General features: G+C 37.8%; 2 protein-coding genes across 3 annotated transcripts; both read right to left on the bottom strand.

Annotated features, from left to right (window-relative positions):
* Positions 1-387: 387 nt before the first annotated feature.
* On the bottom strand, positions 388-2,560 carry LOC110899821 (probable peroxidase 61). Its single transcript, XM_022146712.2, has 4 exons — positions 2,280-2,560; positions 2,011-2,190; positions 1,148-1,307; positions 388-972 (listed from the first exon to the last, which is right to left on the bottom strand). The coding sequence occupies exons 1-4, from the start codon at positions 2,523-2,525 to the stop codon at positions 551-553; spliced, it is 1,008 nt and encodes a 335-aa protein (XP_022002404.1). The 5' UTR covers positions 2,526-2,560; the 3' UTR covers positions 388-550.
* A 1,735-nt stretch (positions 2,561-4,295) lies between these two features.
* On the bottom strand, positions 4,296-12,021 carry LOC110899822. Of its 2 annotated transcripts, XM_035981644.1 has the most exons (6): positions 11,528-12,021; positions 10,888-11,439; positions 9,666-10,722; positions 5,810-6,190; positions 5,367-5,616; positions 4,296-5,280 (listed from the first exon to the last, which is right to left on the bottom strand). In XM_035981644.1, the coding sequence occupies exons 1-6, from the start codon at positions 11,600-11,602 to the stop codon at positions 4,530-4,532; spliced, it is 3,066 nt and encodes a 1,021-aa protein (XP_035837537.1). In that variant the 5' UTR covers positions 11,603-12,021; the 3' UTR covers positions 4,296-4,529. The 2 variants fall into 2 exon arrangements, with proteins under 2 accessions (XP_035837537.1, XP_035837536.1); XM_035981643.1 differs by lacking the exons at positions 4,296-5,280; positions 5,367-5,616; positions 5,810-6,190 and adding exons at positions 7,857-9,071; positions 9,160-9,600.
* Between the last annotated feature and the right edge of the window lie 6,484 nt (positions 12,022-18,505).

Raw genomic sequence — 18,505 nt, 5'->3', positions numbered from 1 at the left:
GTTACAAGGAACACCAAGTTTTTCCCCAACCACTCCACCACTGCGTCATTGGCTATGGCGTTTTTTTTTTTTTTTGAACGGTGACTTTCTTTTTGAGTGACCCAATGTCACACCGCCTAGTCGGCGGCTCTAGCCAAGTCTGCCCAGACTTACGTTGTCTTAACCGGGCCTGCGCTGGGTTGGCCAGACTTAGTTACGGCTATGGCGTTTAACAATTGTTTGGTTTATTAGTGCGAGTGGAAACTCAACATTTTTTTAATTTTTGTTGAATTTTATAAATAACTAATATAACTACAAGAACGATATTGTCACAACATTAATTTAACTTTTTTTAATATGGGATTTACGAGGGTTTTATGCATTTTAATACATTTTAGACAACTTTCATCCGGTTTGAAAACGTATAACTGAAGCAATATACAACTTGTCAACATAGAATTAAAGAACTCATTACAACTCTTATATATCAGCAACACAGAATTAGATTTTGATTTTCATTAGTGAAACACAATCCAACTATTTATTTATAACAAAATAAACCACATTCAATCTATTTGTTGACCGCTCGACAGTTGAGTCGGATCTGACCGGCGGTTCCGGTTATAACCTTAAGCCCACCCATCCTAGCCATTGAAAAAGCAAACTGCAGCTTAAAATCTTGAATCGACGAAGCATATTCATCGCTTAAATCATAAGTGTCACCCCCATAGCGAAGCTGTTGATCGACTCCTAAAACAGCTTTATTGGCCAACACTTGCGAGTAGTAGGAGTTGGTAAAGCGATGGTCCGGGTTACTTGGGTTTAAGTTTATGAGCGGGTTGGGTTGACCCAACCTCGTCTTTGGAGGGCATTGGTTCCTTAAGTAACTCAATGTAGATTCTTCCATTGTGGGGTCTGGTTTTCCAGTGTTGTTGAAGTTGTATAGGCGATCAAGAATGTTACTGCATCGAACTCTTCCCATCATATGTGCTCCTAAGAGTTATAAATTTTATTGAGAAGTTATAAAAAAAAGTTTGAATAAAGAGTGCGGTTCTGACAATATTTAGAGTTTGGTCTTTCGTGATCATAATATTCGCTTGCTTGACTTGCAAGTAATTATCGATGTGTTATAAATAAAGGAACAATATTGTTAGAATAGATGGCTTACCTAGGAGTGTAACCATGTCTTGCAGATCTAAACCTTTAGATTCAAAGTATGCCAAAGATGATTCCCACGAAATGGAAGGCGAGGGAAAGTCGATCCATGCTGCGTTCGATGAAAGTCCGTCTCTTCTTCCCAAGAAAACCGGGTACGACGGACCACCAGACTGTTTACATTTCATATAAAGTTGACTTAAAAGTCACTTCAACATACTTTTCAAATGAGGGGGAGGGGTGGTTGTTTAAAAACAGTTTGAAACTGATCGAACGGTTCAAACTAAAGCAAGTTAGCCGGTCTAAGACTCAAATAGTGAGGGTTTCGTTTTCTATGTTTGATGGTTTAACGGCTTGGTTCGTTTGAAACTTGGAACCATCCGTGTTACCAGTGTAAACCAAACTGATCATTTAACATATATTCTTTATAAATATGTTTCATTATATGTAGTTTTTGTATATATATATATTTATTAACTTACTACATTTATATCATTTTAAAAATATTAATATAAAATAATGATTTTGAAAAATAAGAAAAAAAAAACTTCAAACTTGAAAACCGACCCGCAAAACCAGCCGACTCACCCCACCTGGGCGGTTTGGTTTGGCGTTTCTCGAAGACTACTTTTTCAAACCAGGAGGAGGGGGGGGGGGGTATAAAAATTGTTTGAAACTGAACCGCAAAACCAGCCGACTCACCCAACCTGGCTGGTTTGGTTTGGCTTTTTTCGAAGTCTAGTTAGCTCTTTAGCATAATTTTGTCAAAACCGGCCGAACTGAACCATAAACGTCCCTAAGTCAAGTCTAGAACTAAGTTGCAAAGCATATAGGGGTTGTATATCATGATTAATAGAAGAAAGGTACTTCACTTACAAAATAAACGGCATCTCTGGCTGCAATGTTGAGAATGTCGGCACACGAAACGGCTCCTGGGCACCGTGCTTCCAAGACTTGCTTGATCTTGTCAATAAGCACGAATCCTCCTAGTCCTCGCGCTTTTGGTGATTCTTTTTCTGTGTTTGGTCCGTCTAGAAGAATCGATGCATCACACCCCTGTTATTTCATTTTCATTAGCTTAAGTTAAAAACACAAAAAAAAAGTGTTTCGTATACATATAAACATATACATATTAGAGGACATACATTAACCATGCAGTCTGCATATAGCAACTTGATGAGCTTTGGAGCAACTGTCTTGTCATTAGCATAAACTTGCTGTACCTGGTGCCGAATAAATGGCTCCACGTTGGCACACGTGTTGTGCACCTTGTAGAAGTGTCGGATTAGTGGTGCAGACTCAGGCGGCAACCCTATCGCCGCCTGAGTACCGCTAACCACCATACCTAAAGCAGCCAATGCAAAAAGGGGAAACCATTGTTCTCTCATCATCGTTATAATATCAAGCAAGCTCTCTTAATTGCAAAAACTGATAATGCATGGCTCATTGGTAACATGCAACCATATATATAATGAAGTAAAAACAAGCTGTTTACTATACCGTGTTAATTGATGTACAACTATTATGCTTAACATGTACTCTACTTCACCGACAGTGCCATGTTGGTAATTTTTTTTATATAAACACATAAATGACTTTCTAAGTTATCTCCATATCACGTTTCACTATTCACACTGCATTCTTACCCATTCACACCCCAAAAAGATGTTAATGTCACACGCTCTTCAAGGTAAAATAGATCAAACTGGTTATTGCATTTATAAACATATATAAACATATATATATATATATATATATATATATATATATATATATATATAGGGTGGGGTTCTAGAGTGAACACTAATGTATTTGCGAACTGAGTGAACAAATCCTGGCCATTGATCTACACACATGTATGGCCAGGATCTCATCATCAAATCGTAAAATACACTAGTGTATTTCAACATCAAATCCTTTCCATTGATCTACACACGTGTATGATCAGGATTAGTTCATTCCGTTCGCAAGCTACACTAGTGTTCACTCTTGAACCTAATCCTATATATATATATATATATATATATATATATATATATAGGGGAAGGTTCATTGGGGAACACTTAAAAATTGGGGAACAGCGGGGAACCGGCTCAAACGAACTCCGATTGGACTCATTCCAGCGGCGTTGGAACCGGCTCGTTGAACCCTAACTAAGATCTTTTAACCCTAAACCCTAAATCCTAACTCCTAAACTCTAAACCCTAAAGCTAAAAAATAAGGCTAAAACCTAAGATAAACCGTACAATCTAAACTATAAACCCTAAAAACTAAACCCTAAAGGCTAAACCCTAAGCTAAACCCTAAAGCTAAACCCTAAAGCTAAACCCTAAACCCTAAAGCTAAACCCTAAACACTAAATCTAAACCCTAAAGCTAAACCCTAAAGCTAAACCCTAAAGAAAAACCCTAAAAGCCAAACCCTAATATATTTAGGGTTTAGGGGTTATGATTTAGGGTTCAGGGTTAAAAGATCCTAGTTAGGGTTCGACGAGCCGGTTCCAACGCAACTGAAATGAGTCCAATCGGAGTTCGTTTGAGTCGGTTCCCCGCTGTTCCCCACTTTTTAAGTGTTCCCCAATGAACCTCACACACTATATATATATATATATATATATAAAATCTTTAATATACAACTACTTTTATATGGGCCAATCTATCCGGACACCCACTGCGCCTAAATCCACACTTTTGCAAACCTAGACGCCTCGTATAGACCTATACGAGGCGTCCATGCACTGAATTCGATGGGTGTACAGGGGGTGTCAGGCACGTTGTTTAAGGAACCCTATACGCGGGGTCTTGGTCTATACGAGGCGTCTCCGTTTGGAAGTTTTTTTTGGCTGAAATGAGGGGTGTTTTGGTGGGTTTTGGGTTGGTTTTTTGGATGGTTTTTGAAGATTTGTTTTTTTGATGAAATTTTTTTAGGTTTTAAAAAAAGTTTTTTTTTCTTTTTTACACTATAAAAAGTTGTTGTTTTTTAAAAATTAACTATTTGCCTTTAAAAATCGTTTTTTTTTTATTTTTAAAAAAGTTTTGTTTTTTTTTTGTTTTTTACAATATAAAAAGTTTAAAAAAATTTTTTGTTTCAGCGTCGATTAAATCAACTATTTTAAAAATCGGCTCTTTAAATATATTATATTGTTTTTAACATTTTACTTTTTTAAATATTATTCTTTCGATTAAAATTTTATTTCTTTCAAATATTGTTTCCGTATTATATTCAGGGGTTATATTGTTTCCGTATTATCTAAATTTAAGAGAACAATCATTGAGTAACCGAATAACTGAAAACAAACATAAATATGACATATATAAGATAACTGTTTACATCCATAACAAAAATATAGAAGATAAGTTTGTACATCCACAATAACAATAAAAACAACAACAGGTCTATGCATCAAAATCCGAATCTGAATCCTGATGCTGCTGCTGCGGCTGGTGCTGCTGCTGCGGCTGCTGCTGCTGATGTGGTGCTCGAACCGGTGGAAGCGGTATCGGGGGTAATCCCTCCCTCTCTCGTCTATCCTGCTCCGCCCGTACCAACCAACCTACCAAATCGTCGAGCCTGTCAAGCCTGGCTCGTACATCCGGATGTAGTGCAGCTCCTGGGGCACCACCTCGAATAGCGTGACGTGGAAACTGAGGTGCCCCGGCAGGTGGCGGTGGCTGTGGCCCCGCTGCACCGTCTAGATCCTCCGGAGGGTCCTCCACGGGCACTACATCAGCAGGATCTGCAGGAGGATGAACGTCCTCGAAATGCTCTGGTAGGTCCTCCTCTCTCCATACGCCCCCCTCGCGGTTTTTAAACCGCGGGCCAACCGGGAACCTCTTGATAACCCTCATCCCCCATAGCGACGGCATACCCATCCGCGTCGGCATGATGGCCGGCGTCCGTAGATGTGGGTCCTGATGTGGTACGAGGCCAAATGAACGGGCAATGACGGTCACGTACGCCCCGCCATACAAAAATCCGCGCTCCTGCCGGTGATGGCCGGAGGCGAAGTACTGGGCTAGACCGTGTGCTAGCGCGCACGGCCTCCTATACAACAAACAATATAGGAAAAAAAGATCTGTGGTCGTACACCACTCACGGCTGTAGCCGCGCGCTGATATAGAAGTGGCGAGCAAATGGTGCAGATACCTGCAGATAGTGTTAGCGAAATACAAAAACAGAGATTAATAAACAGTGCATATAATCACAATAATTGCAATAATAAACGTACATACCTGTATAGTGGGTCGCTAACAAACGACACCCTCCCCTTCGACTTGTCATGCTCCCAATGATCCGCCCCCGCAATCACCTGCCAAAACCCAACAAGAGTGGGTTTTTCAACCACCACTAGCCCCGCTGTGTAGATCTCAGTCTCGATCTCCTCCTGCATGTATAAACCAGAGCGCACCGCAAACTCTGCTAGCGTCATCGAACGCTGAACGCCAGCAAGCCTGAAAGAAACCTCAGGCGGAGGGGGAGCACCTGGGTACGGAATCATAAATAAAACAATATAATAATAAATAATAAATAATAAATAATAATAATAATATTAATAACAATAACAATAATTAATAATAATAATAATAATAATAATAATATAAAGAAATAAATAAATAAATAAATAAATAAATAAATAATATTAATAAATAAATAAATAAATATCAATAACATTCACCTGGGTACGGAATCGGCACTGGCTCCCCAGGAGGGTGAAATGTGAATGACGAAATGAACTCGACCAGCAGCTCCCTGTAGGTCGGCGTGTGCGCCAAATCAAAAAGACGATGCCACGGGGAATCGATAGGTATAAACCGACGCACTCTCGGCGTCTCAGCAATCTCCTCCATCGCATCCCAGTCGATCGATGCATGCGATCCAACGTGCATCCTCCTAAGCTTCTGGCAATGACGGGCGGCGTCAGTGCCGTCGGGAAACTCTAGATAGGGATGCCCCTGCAACGTATCCACAGGCGGTCGCTGTCTCCGTCGTGGACCCTGCTGAACCGGCTCTATGTGCATGTCATCGCCCGGCATCAGATCGTCCTCCATAATAAATACTGTATACGTATACAATAATAATAATATTAATAAATAATAAATAATAAATAATAAATAATAAATAATAATATTAATAACAATAACAATAATTAATAATTAATAATAATAAATAATAAATAATAAATAATAATATTAATAACAATAACAATAATTAATAATAATAAATAATAAATAATAAATAATAATATTAATAACAATAACAATAATTAATAATAATAATAATATAAATAAATAAATAATAAATAATAAATAATAATATTAATAACAATAACAATAATTAATAATAATAATAATATAAATAAATAAATAAATAAATAAATAATAATAATATTAATAATAATGTTTTTAATAATAATAATTAATAAATAATAATAATAATAATAATATTTAATAATATAATTAATAAATAATAATAATATTTAATAATAATTAATAAATAATAATAATAATATAATTAATAAAAAAAAAAAAAAAAAAAAAAACAGACCCTCGTATAGCCCTCGTATAGGGCTATACTCAGCGTCCTGTTCCACAAGTTCTTCATCATCATCAACATCAAACCCCCAAAACCCAACCAAATTCAACTTTTAGGGCAAACCTACGGTCTAAAGGCATAAACGAGACAAAAATATTTAACTACGGGATGAAATACGTACCGGTGATGCTTCGATTCTTCAAAAATACGGTTGAAATACGTACGAGGCGTATAGATCCGAATGCACCGTATATGTGTGTGTTTTTGTTTGTGTGTGTGATCTGTGTCGTCTAGGCCCCCCCCCTGTGTTATACGAAGCCTAGACGCCTCGTATAGAGCTATACGAGGCGTCTATGCTTTTTGCTAAATGACATTTTTGCCCCTGTTTTACCCTTAGTATAGCCTTTTATCAGGGGCAAAATGGTAATTAACCATTCCAAAAAGATATTTCTGGAATGGTTAATTACCATTTTGCCCCTGAAAAAAGGCTATACTAAGGGGTAAACAGGGGCATAATGGTAATTTAATAATACATTTTATTAATTAAAAAAAGAAATGGCAAAAAGTAACCGCCTCAACTGTACTCCTCGTACAGGTCTGTACGAGTCGTACAATTTTGAAATTACCTTTTAGCCCCTGCTAAGTGGCTATACTGGGGGCATATCAGGGGTAAAATAGTAATTAACTAAAATGATTTTCAAAATTCAAATTCAAAATTCAAATTTAAACCGCTCAAAGAGACGCCCCGTACAGGTCTGTACGAAGCGTCTACTTTCAAAAAATTCAAATTTTGAATTTCAGATATTCAAAAATTGAATTTTCAAAATCCCGCTCAACTGTACTCCTCGTACAGGTCTGTACGAGGCGTCTGGTTGGTGTAAAATTACCTTTGAGCCCCTGGAATAAGCCTCTATTGGGGGCCTATCAGGGGCTAAATGGTCTTTTGTGCAATATGATACGAGGAGTCTAGTTCTATACGAAGCGTATAGTTTTTTTTTTGTAGAAAAATTTAAAAAAATACTATTAATTCCAAAAAAATATTATTCATTACAAAAAAAATACTATTAATTACAAAGTTACACTATTAATTCCAAAAAAAATACTATTAATTACAAAAAAAATACTAATAATTATAAAAAAATACTAATAATTACAAAAAAATTCTATTAATTACAAAAAAATACTAATAATTACAAAAAAATTCTATTAATTCCAAAAAAATACTATTAATTACAAAAATCATTCTTCCGTGTAACTATCTATGTAATTAAGACTGGGGTTTGATCTTGGTCGAGGATTCATTATCGATGTATACCATTCTAGACGTGGCAAGTACATATCTTCCCATTGTTCTGTGTGGGGTCTTCGGTGGGTCAACCATAGCCCGTGTGCTGGTGGCATAGGATAATCCCCTTCCAGCTTAACATGTATGAAGTGGTTCTCGTTAACATGTGTAAGCGTTATGAATAATGGTTGTTGATTAGCCGGAGGACTTAGTATTGGGAAGTAAGTGGAACTCGCACCCATGGTTGTCGTTAACAGGTGCACCCCGATACCGTACGTTTGTGCAATAAGAAGTCCTGCAAAGGGGAAGTCCATCCAGTGATTCTCCCCACAACCGGCCACTGAATCCCAAATTAGGCCCTGACGATGCGTGTAAAAATAACCTGCAGCCCATGCTTCAAATATTGGGAACCAGATCGATTCGTTCTGATCCATTTCTTGGACAAGGTCCCTTCTAATACGCCCCCATGAACTCTGATCCATCCCTAAGCCCACAGCCACAGACCGAAACCCACAATGACCGTCCGGCATCACATCTCGTATGCACGAGACGTACGGATGGAACACTGGCGGAATGTCAGACTTAAACCGTTCGATGATTCCCACGTACTCGTCCCCAATGATTAAAGGAAAACCGTGATCATCTCGTGTCTCTTTCTTCTTAGAACTCTTTGAACGGCTTAGGGTCGCTTTGGGTTTTTGGGACCTTATAACCGACTGTTGTGAGGCTTGAGACGGAACGTACGAGCTGTGGCGAGGTTTATCGTACTTACTTTGTCGTGAACCTTCAAAGCACGTGTTTGCATCACCGAAGGAGCTTCTCCTCAATTCTTCATCTATACGAGAGGCCTCGTCCAACCTTTCTTGTACCTGCTTTGTTGTTGGTCGGCCACGAGTATTTTGTTGGACAACCGGTGGTTTCTTGGTAGATTTCGTTGGAGTCAACACCGCTTTAATCTTTGAAAGCAGGCTTTTTTGCTGAGCTGGAGGGTGCGACTGTAATTGTTGTCTAACAACATCTAGCTCTTCGACCACGTCAAGGGAGTCGTCTATCAATTTACAACTTTGGAAGTTAAGTTTCCGCCAGAAGACGTCTATGTCTTCGAGTTGAATCGGATGCTCTGCACGGTTAAAAACAATATTGTTTAGGTAAAATGAAGGAAAGGAAATATATCACACAAGTGTTGTACGACGTTCAATAATTATTACCTTCACGCATGTACTTTTCTATCCTACAAGCACAGGGCAACCCACAGCTGTGCCACATTTGGCAACCACATGATGAATTAAAGCGCTCCAAGACATCTAGCCTCCTAATTGCCTCTCCATGCAACAAGTCAAGGGCTTTGTGGGATACTTTTCCAAGTAGGTGTTGAAACATCGGGTGTTTGTGGTGTTTCATTGTTTTTTCGATGCTTTCTCGAAAAGTCTTCCTTATTTCACCGAACTGTGTCTCAACTATATCCCGGACACAACCAACTATACGGTCCAGCGAGCTCCTATCTTCGACGTATCTCTTTAAGTTGGCATGTTGGCTCTCAACTCTGTTTGTAGTACGATTACCAAAGTTGCGCCTCTTATCAGTCCACGCAAAGACAAACATCTCCTTGTAGTCTTTTAGCCAGTTATCGTACACGTATTTGAAGACTCCTAAAAAGTAAAAATAATTTAATAAAATTTGCATAGGTGAGTCGTATGTTATTAGAAAAACTTACTAGAACGTTTGCACTCCACAAGTCGCTTTCGCATGTTGCGCAAGTGGTAGTCGTAGATGGGTATGGATGGAGACTCAATCAATGAACCCCAGAATGACAAAAATGTCTTCCAGTCGTCGTCTGTGAAGGCACCCTTGCAGTGCTTCATAACATTCTGTTGTATGTGCCACCTGCAAAGAAGCCTGGAGGCGTCTGGAAATACTTTAGCACACGCGCCCATAAGGGCTAGGTCTCTATCCGTTAAAATCACACGTGGCTCCATACATTCATCCAACATTGCCTTAACCCTCTCAAGCACCCACACAAAGTTATCACCCCGTTCTTTACTAACAACGGCATGCGCGATAATAAACGATTTGTTGGTAGGCGTCATACCAACAATCTGGATAAAGGGCATATTGTATATGTTTGTCTTGTACGTTGCATCGATCATCATGACGTGGGGGAATGCACGCCACAAGACTCTCGAGTCCCGATGAAGAAAGAAGATCTCTGTTACGATCTCTGTTCCGGGTTCTTCCCGGATCTCGTAAATAAAGTCGTTCTTCATCAGCACATTTTCTAGTGACTGCATGGGAGTCAATCCTTGTCTTTGTTCGGCTCTAATCTTCGCTACAACGTTTTGAACGTCTTTCTGAACATGAAACCTGTCGGGGTCCTGCTTCCTTATCGTTTGAAATATTTTGCGCGGCTCCATGTTTTGAGCTGTCAGCTGCTCGATCAGTTTCATTTCGCTTGGAGTAAACCTTCGCACAAACGCGTGGGCCGACAGGTCCTCACAAAGTTCGTGGTTATGTTCAATTGTTCCGTCTTTTATCTCCCAGGTTTCATACGGGTGGTTTCGGACAGCCAGCAGGTAAAACGGGCAACCGGTTTTTTTGCTTCCAGCTTTTCTAAGTGTTGCTGTACTCTGGTGCTCACCACCACGATCACATTCAAGCCATACCCTCCCGGTTCTTCCCCCGATTTTCTTTGATCGACGGGTGACAATAACGAAACCATCCGCATTTGCTATTTCTTGTATCCGTTTCTTTAGTTCATCTAAGGAGTTGAAAACCTGTAACATCGACAATAATAATAATAATAATAATAATAATAATAATAATAATAATAATAATAATAATAATAATAATAATAATATAATAATAATAATAATATAATAAAAATAATAATAATAAAATTAATAATAATAAAATATTAATAATAAAATAGTAATTTATACCGTCTTTTTTAAGTACAGACTGTCCAGAATGGGAGGTGCTTCACTACCATATCTACCATATCCACCATAACCACCATATCCTCCAACGTCCGAATTGTTTTGATGAACATAAGGAGTGCCCGGGGAAATGAATTGCTGATGATCACCGTCTCCTCCGTATCCACCGTATCCCCCGTATCCACCGTATCCACCATATCCACCGTCCCCTCCGTATCCACCGTCTCCTCCGTATCCACCGTCTCCTCCGTATCCACGGTCTCCTCCGTATCCACCGTCTCCTCCGTATCCACCGTCTCCTCCGTATCCACGGTCTCCTCCGTATCCACGGTCTCCTCCGTATCCACCGTCTCCTCCGTATCCACCGTGTCCTCCGTATCCACCGTCTCCTCCGTATCCACCGTCTCCTCCGTATCCACTAGCAGGGTATGAGTCATCTACAGGGGCTGTTTCATCAACAGGAGGATGCTTGTTCAAATCTAGAAACGGGCTGTTTTGTTTTCCTTGTATACTAGACACAACCTCCTCTTGCTCATTAGAATCGGGAATGCCAGACTCCTCCAAAATAGACAACCGTATCATCATTAGTAAATAATAAACGAAAACAACAAGTAATTATAACATTTACGCTAATAACTGTTACCGGAACGCTTTCGTGCCCCCAGTTTTCGCTAGAATATTGCCCGAAGATATAGTTGCCGTTCCAATATGATGACATTTCAACACTCCGGGATGATAATAACGCAAACACAAATAAAAAAACAAACAGAATGTGAGTGGTTTTTTGTTGAAACCTCGGATGTGGACCAAGAACGCACTGTAGGTTGCATTTTATGGGAGCTAAAGACGCCTCGTATAGGTCTTTACTCCCCGTATGCCTTTAAGTCATGTCAGACATAGTCCCTTCATAGTCAAATCGGTCAGTCCAAGACGCCTCGTATAGGTCTATACGAGGCGTCTAAGGGCCTTCGTATTGGCCCCTCGTACAGGCCTAGACTCCCCGTATAAGTTGACTGATGTGACGTTGTACGAGGTGCAGAAGTTGGTCGGGAAAAGCAACCCTATACGCTTCGTATAGCCCTATACGAAGCGTATAGAAGGGTGTGGATTTAGGGAACAAGGTGTCTGAATATGTACACCCTTTTATATACATACTCGAATTTGTTGAACCTAAACTGTAATATATAATATGTATCTACATTATGCGCCAGCCTCTCTCCCTTACTATATTTGTCATGCACTACGTACAAGTGGCATATGCGATTTTCGCAGTTCTTTATTTTCGATTGATTTACAAAAAAGGTTGGGTTCACAACCCAAGTTAAAATTTGATGATTTGATGTCTAGTACGTTTTGATGCTGGTAGATATGCTTCACGTCTAGTTTGTTTAGATGTTGGTAGATATGCTTACGATGAAACAAGTTAAGAGGATTTTGTTGCATGTTAGAGACATGAGTTGGTTTGGTTAAATTTGCTATGTGTGATGAAATCGAGTGCATAAGCTCCGTGTAACTAGCAAGAATTATGGTACGTAGCAACTGTTACATCCATAATTTTCAAACCAATTTATAAAAACTTCAACAAATTCAACTCTTTAAAAATAGTCCTTTATGGTCTGATTGGCATGGCATAATGGAATAGATGAGTGAATGGAATGGACGGGGTAATGGAATCGACAAAGGAATGAAATGGATCATTACATTCCATAGTCTTGTTTGGTTACCATGCAGGAAAGGAATAATCATTACATTGTGTTGTTTGGTAGGTAAGAAAAGAGGAATGAATTAAATCGGCGATGGGTGGTGGCGGCTAGTGGCGGTGGTCGGTGGTAGTAGTGGTGGGTGGTGGTGGTCGGTGGGTGACGGTTGTTAGCGGTGGCGGCGGCGGCGATGGTCGGGGTTAGCGGTGGTCTGCGGTGGCAGGTGGTGGTGATGACGGTGGGTGGTGGTGGTTGACGGTAGCGGGTGGTGGCCGCGGAGGATGGTGGTGGTGGTCGGCGAAGGGTGGCGATAGTGGTCGGGGTGGCGGTGGTAGCGGGTGGCGGCGATGGTGGTGGCAACGACGACGGTGGGTGGCGGTGGTCGATGGTAGCGGGTGGTGGCCGCGGAGGATGGTGGTGGTGGTCGGCGAAGGGTGGCGATAGTGGTCGGGGTGGTGGTGGTTGCGGGTGGCGGCGATGATGGTGGCGACGACGACGGTCGGTGGCGCTAGTCGACGGCAGCGGGAGGTGGCCGCGGAGGATGGCGGTGGTGGCTGGCACAGGGTGGCGGTAGTGGTCGGGGTGGCGGTGGTCGGTGGTTGCGGATGGCAGCGATGGTGGTCGATGGTTGTGGCGACGACGACAGTGGGTGGTGGTGGTCGACGGTAGCGGGAGGTGGTCGTGGATGATGGTGGTGGTAGCCGGGAAGGGTAGGGGTAGTGGTCGGGGTGGCGGTAGTGGTCGGTGGTGGCGGGTGGCGGCGATGGTGGTCGATGGTAGTGGCGACGGGTGGTGGCGGCGACGACGACGTTGGGTGGTGGTGGTCGACGGTAGCAGGTGGTGGCAGCGAAGGATGGTGGTCGATGGTGGTGGCGACGGTAGCATAGCAGGTGGTTGCATATTATTTATTCTTTTTAAATCTTTCCTTATTTTTAAATAATTAGGTGGTGGCAGCGAAGGATGGTGGTCGATGGTGGTGGCGACGGTAGCATAGCAGGTGGTTGCATATTATTTATTCTTTTTAAATCTTTCCTTATTTTTAAATAATTTATCATGCATTTTTTGGGTGTTACATCAACTGACTTTATATGGTTAACTCTGGAACATAGATATTAGCGATTATATCCTGTAAACATGACCAACCGATCAGTTTTTTACTGATATGTGCTTTGGTGTTAAATAATGAGGTTCAGCTACTTCCATGAATGACTTCTATGAGACGATGTTATTACTAGACTACTAATATACGTATAATACAACTAACAGACTAAACAGAATCATCGAACGTAACTGCTTAAGAGTTAAAAAGTTCAAAACAGAAAACTGACCGACAACAGTCCGTTTGTACGGATGGCTCCTCCGCACGGATGGCCCATCCGCATGAACAGTGTAACCATCCGAAGCAACCTGCTAACGAACTGTTCGTAATTTCGTTTTGTATTCTGATTTCGTGTTACCTATTGCTGATAGTCAGAATACACTCTTGATACTTTACTTATTATTACTTTCTTAACATATTCAGTCCTTTAATTCCGTAACATCAATCCTCCAACTCCAACTCACTCCTTCGTTTGCCTGTAGGGTAACCTCGGCATTCCTGTACTAGATCCAACATAACCTCGGCATTCCTGTACTACGTTCGTCAACTCCTACCAAATCTACGCTCACAGGAGTTCTTTGAAGAATTAAACAAAACTGTGAGTATACTTGAACCCCCTTTTTACCACATTTTGGCGTGTAACATGTTAATCTGTCAAACTTACACGCATACTTTTATACTTAAATGCACAAACGGTCCTTATACATGCATGCATACGTTATACTTGATGCTTTAATCTTGGTTTGTACGTTTTGTGTTGAACTGTCATTAACTTCGTACGAGCCTAACCTTAATATGTATAGCGCTATAGGAGTAACGCACCGCCTGTGAATGTTTGGTTATGTTAAGAGCTTATTGCGTTTAAACTTTGGGTTGACTAGTTTATGCACATGCCAGTTTATTGATGATCTTGTTTAGCTAGCTTGCCATGTGGATTTGTTTAAACTTATTTACTTATGCTATGTATGAAAAGTTGTATACTCGCCAATGCATTTTGTGTGTTAAACTATAATTTTAACATGTTGCAGGATGATGCTTATGATATCGAACTGGAGTAGTGTTGATGCTTTAGATACACACATAGACATCTTAGGTCCTAAATTGTTGTATCAGTTTTGTACTCTGTTTTGCTGTAATTATTTCGTTGTATTCAAACATGTTGTATTTTGAGATTCTATGTATTGTAACATGACAAATTTTATGCAATGAAATCAGTTTATCTAAATTATTATCACTTTTAGTGTTATATTGCAATGAACAATCTCGTTTTCGTCTCACTCTGATGTTTCCGCCATCGGTTAGGGTGTGACATTGTCTCTGTACTACTGAATACTGCTATCATGCTAATATTCTGATGAACCGAATTGATATTAACTGAATTCTTGCCGCGACACGTAGCCATTTAACTTTGTTGTTTTGTGTATAGACCGAGTTTCCTCTACAAAGCACGAGGAATTCCAATAGTTTTACCTAATATGTTATATATTATAAGGGTATGAGTTGGCTACAAAGCCTACTTTTCCTACACAGTGTAGGAAGTGATCTTTGCCATTGAATGAGTTTATTTAATTGTTGAGATCATCTTGATGCCATTTTGGTAATATATGTGAGTTTAAAATAGGTTGACTTAATTGATTGGGGGCAAATGTGTCATTTAACTAGTTTTAAATATAGAAATAACAATTAATCATGTAATCTCCCCTTATTACTCGCGATTTTTCCTTTCTCTGCCTTCTCTCATTTGATACACCAAATCTAACGAAATCAAGTGCAAATTATGGAGTTTTATTTAGGGGTTTTTATTTAGGAACAATAAAGTAGAAACTATACAACCACATAAACGCGACCGAGAGCCAAACAGGAGGATCAAAAAGGAAAATCGAAGAGTAATGTATGTTTTTTGCCGTATTTCAACTATAGGGTTTATGCAATTGTTGTTTTTTTAGCAAATATAGTTGATTTCGGATGTATGGCGTGTCTTACGAGTTGTATTTTATTACATAAGTGATGTTTTTTATCATCTTATGGATCTAGGGTTTAATATGTTGTAGCTTGCTTTTGGTTAAATCATGCGTTTGAAGTATTCAGTGGGTTGTATTGAAGACGAAGACACTGGGTTGTGCTGAAGACGAAGACATTGATTGGTGTGGTTGTTATTATTATTATTATTATTTTTCTTTAGGGCGTTGTGTTCAAAGTAGTGTGTTTTATAGTTGTAAGGGCAAACTAAGTATGTGTTTTAATATAATGGATCTAAATTGCTTGTTTGAAATGCATACAAATATGTTTGATAGTAGATGTACTATGAATGTGTTCAAAGGTGACCAGTTATGATGTGTTTTACATCTGGTGTGTTATATACACTATAACATATAGTGAAGAACCCAATACTTATAAAACACAATTTCAAGAAAAAAAACATGTCATTCGTGAATCATAAACTGGTATAACACATCGTGATGAAACAAATAACTGATAAAACACAACATCATGAATTACAAAGACATGTCCTTCATAAAACATTATTTTATCTATTATAACACATTGTGACTAAACTGTGACTAATAAACACAACGTGAAGAAAATTATTCATAAATGATCAACAATAAAACACAACGTGAAGAAATTGTTCATGAATCGATCTTCGTAATTTAAAGTAACTGTCGATTTTGAATTGATGTGAGATATTTTGTTTCCTTAAAAATCTCATTTTTTTTGTTTATGATATAAATCTTACATAAATAAGATAATTAATCAATTACCTTTATGCCCTTTAGTAAAAAACACTATATGCCACATGTCACAATGAGATCGCTTCTTACACTTTGTAGGAAAATACAATTATAGAGTAACCCCACCCATATCTATATAATAAAAGAAACCAAGTTTTGGACATGTGTTATTCATTGAAGGCATCCTTAAATCTATACTTATTTTATATTAACTAAATAAATAATAAATTAATATTAAATCTTATCATACTTTAATAAAATATTATCTTCAAATCTAAATTGTTAATTTAATATATTTTTAAAATAAATACCTCTTTTTCCTACTTATCTTATATTAAATATATAAATAATAAATTAATATTAAATGTTATCCTAATTTATTAAAAATATAACTTTTTTATTATTTGGTATACAAAATTATATTTATTCAACTCAAATTATATTTATTCAACTCATGCAAAACGCGAGATTTTTAAACATAAGAGTAAACTGCTATTTTGGTCCTCGAGGTTTGGTCACTTTTGCCACTTTATTCCAAATCTCAAACCTTTTAAATGTGGGTCCTTGTGATTTCACTTTTATTGCTATTTTGGTCCAAAAGTGAAATCAGTAGATCTTTGTCTAATATAATCCTGTTATTTTGTCCTTTCCCTCAGGGGAAAATGGTCAATATAATTTTATTATTTTAATTAATAATTTGTTATAATAAACATATAATGACCATTTTGCCTCTGAGGAATAGGACAAAATGACAGGATTTTATAAGACAAATATAACTTGATTTCACTTTTGGACCAAAATGGTAATAAAAATGAAACCACGGGGACCCAGATTCAAAAGATTTGAGTTTTGGACTAAAGTGACAAAAATGACCAAACCTCAGGGACCAAACTGGCAGTTTATTCTAAAAATATTTTTTTTATTTACTATTCAAAGTTAAATTTATATAGCCCGTGTAATACACGAACTTTTTAAAGATATAATTTTTTATCATTTGCTATGTAAAATAAGATTTACTCAACACGTGTAATACATAGGGTTTTTTAAGGATATAATTTTTTTTTATTATTTGGTAGATTTTTCAACCATACTATACATGGGTTTTTTAAAGATACGATGTTTTTAGTATTTAATATACAAAATTACATTTATTGGGTAGATTTTTCAACCCGACTATACATGGGGTTTTAAAGATACAATGTTTTTAGTATTTAATATACAAAATTAAATTTATTTAATTTGTGCAATACACATGGTTTTTAAAGATATAACTCTTTTTTTGGTCTATTCAACACGTGTAATATACAAGGTTTTTAAGGATGTAATTTTTTTAATTATTTGGTAGATTTATTCAACCTGATTATACATGGGTTTTTTTAAAGATACGACGTTTTTAGTATTTAGCATAAAAATTACATTTATTTAATCTGTGTAATAAAAATGGTTAGATATAATTTTTTTATATTTGATATATAAAATTACATATATTTAACTCGTACAATATACGGAGTTCATAAAGATATAACTTTTTATTATTTGATATATAAAATTATATTTATTCAACCCGTGTAATACACGGGTTCTAACCTAGTTATAATATAATATATTTTCATTTTGTTTTGAACTTTTCTCGTAGACATATTAGAAAAACATCGTACTATAACATTATCCTATTTGTTAATTATATTACTTTCTAAAGAAAAGATTAGTATTAACATATAAGCCAAGTAACTTCTAAATTTTTAACATTATACTAATTATTAATTACATTACTTTCTGAAGAAAAGATTAGTATTAACATATAAGCCAAGTAACTTCTAAATTTTTATTATAATATTTAATAAATTTTTATTTAAGAAAAAAAGATAATATTTAATAAAAAATTGTATCTTAAAGATTAATTGTTAGACCAGTCAATTAATTAACGTGTATTTTTGTGCATTAAACATTAAACATTCTAAACTAAACGCAATCTATGTATAAGCTTTGATGATAAACTACACGCAAGCAAAAAGTCTCTTGGGCGGTTATTTTCTAGCTCTCGGATTGCAGAGAGAGTAGAAAGAAGAAAAGGTCGATGTATTGGCCAG

This window comes from Helianthus annuus, chromosome 13, assembly GCF_002127325.2.
Source record: "Helianthus annuus cultivar XRQ/B chromosome 13, HanXRQr2.0-SUNRISE, whole genome shotgun sequence".
Classification (NCBI taxonomy): domain Eukaryota; kingdom Viridiplantae; phylum Streptophyta; class Magnoliopsida; order Asterales; family Asteraceae; genus Helianthus; species Helianthus annuus.
Note: the sequence above shows the minus strand (reverse complement) of the source record. Positions and strands in the feature narration are given on the sequence as shown.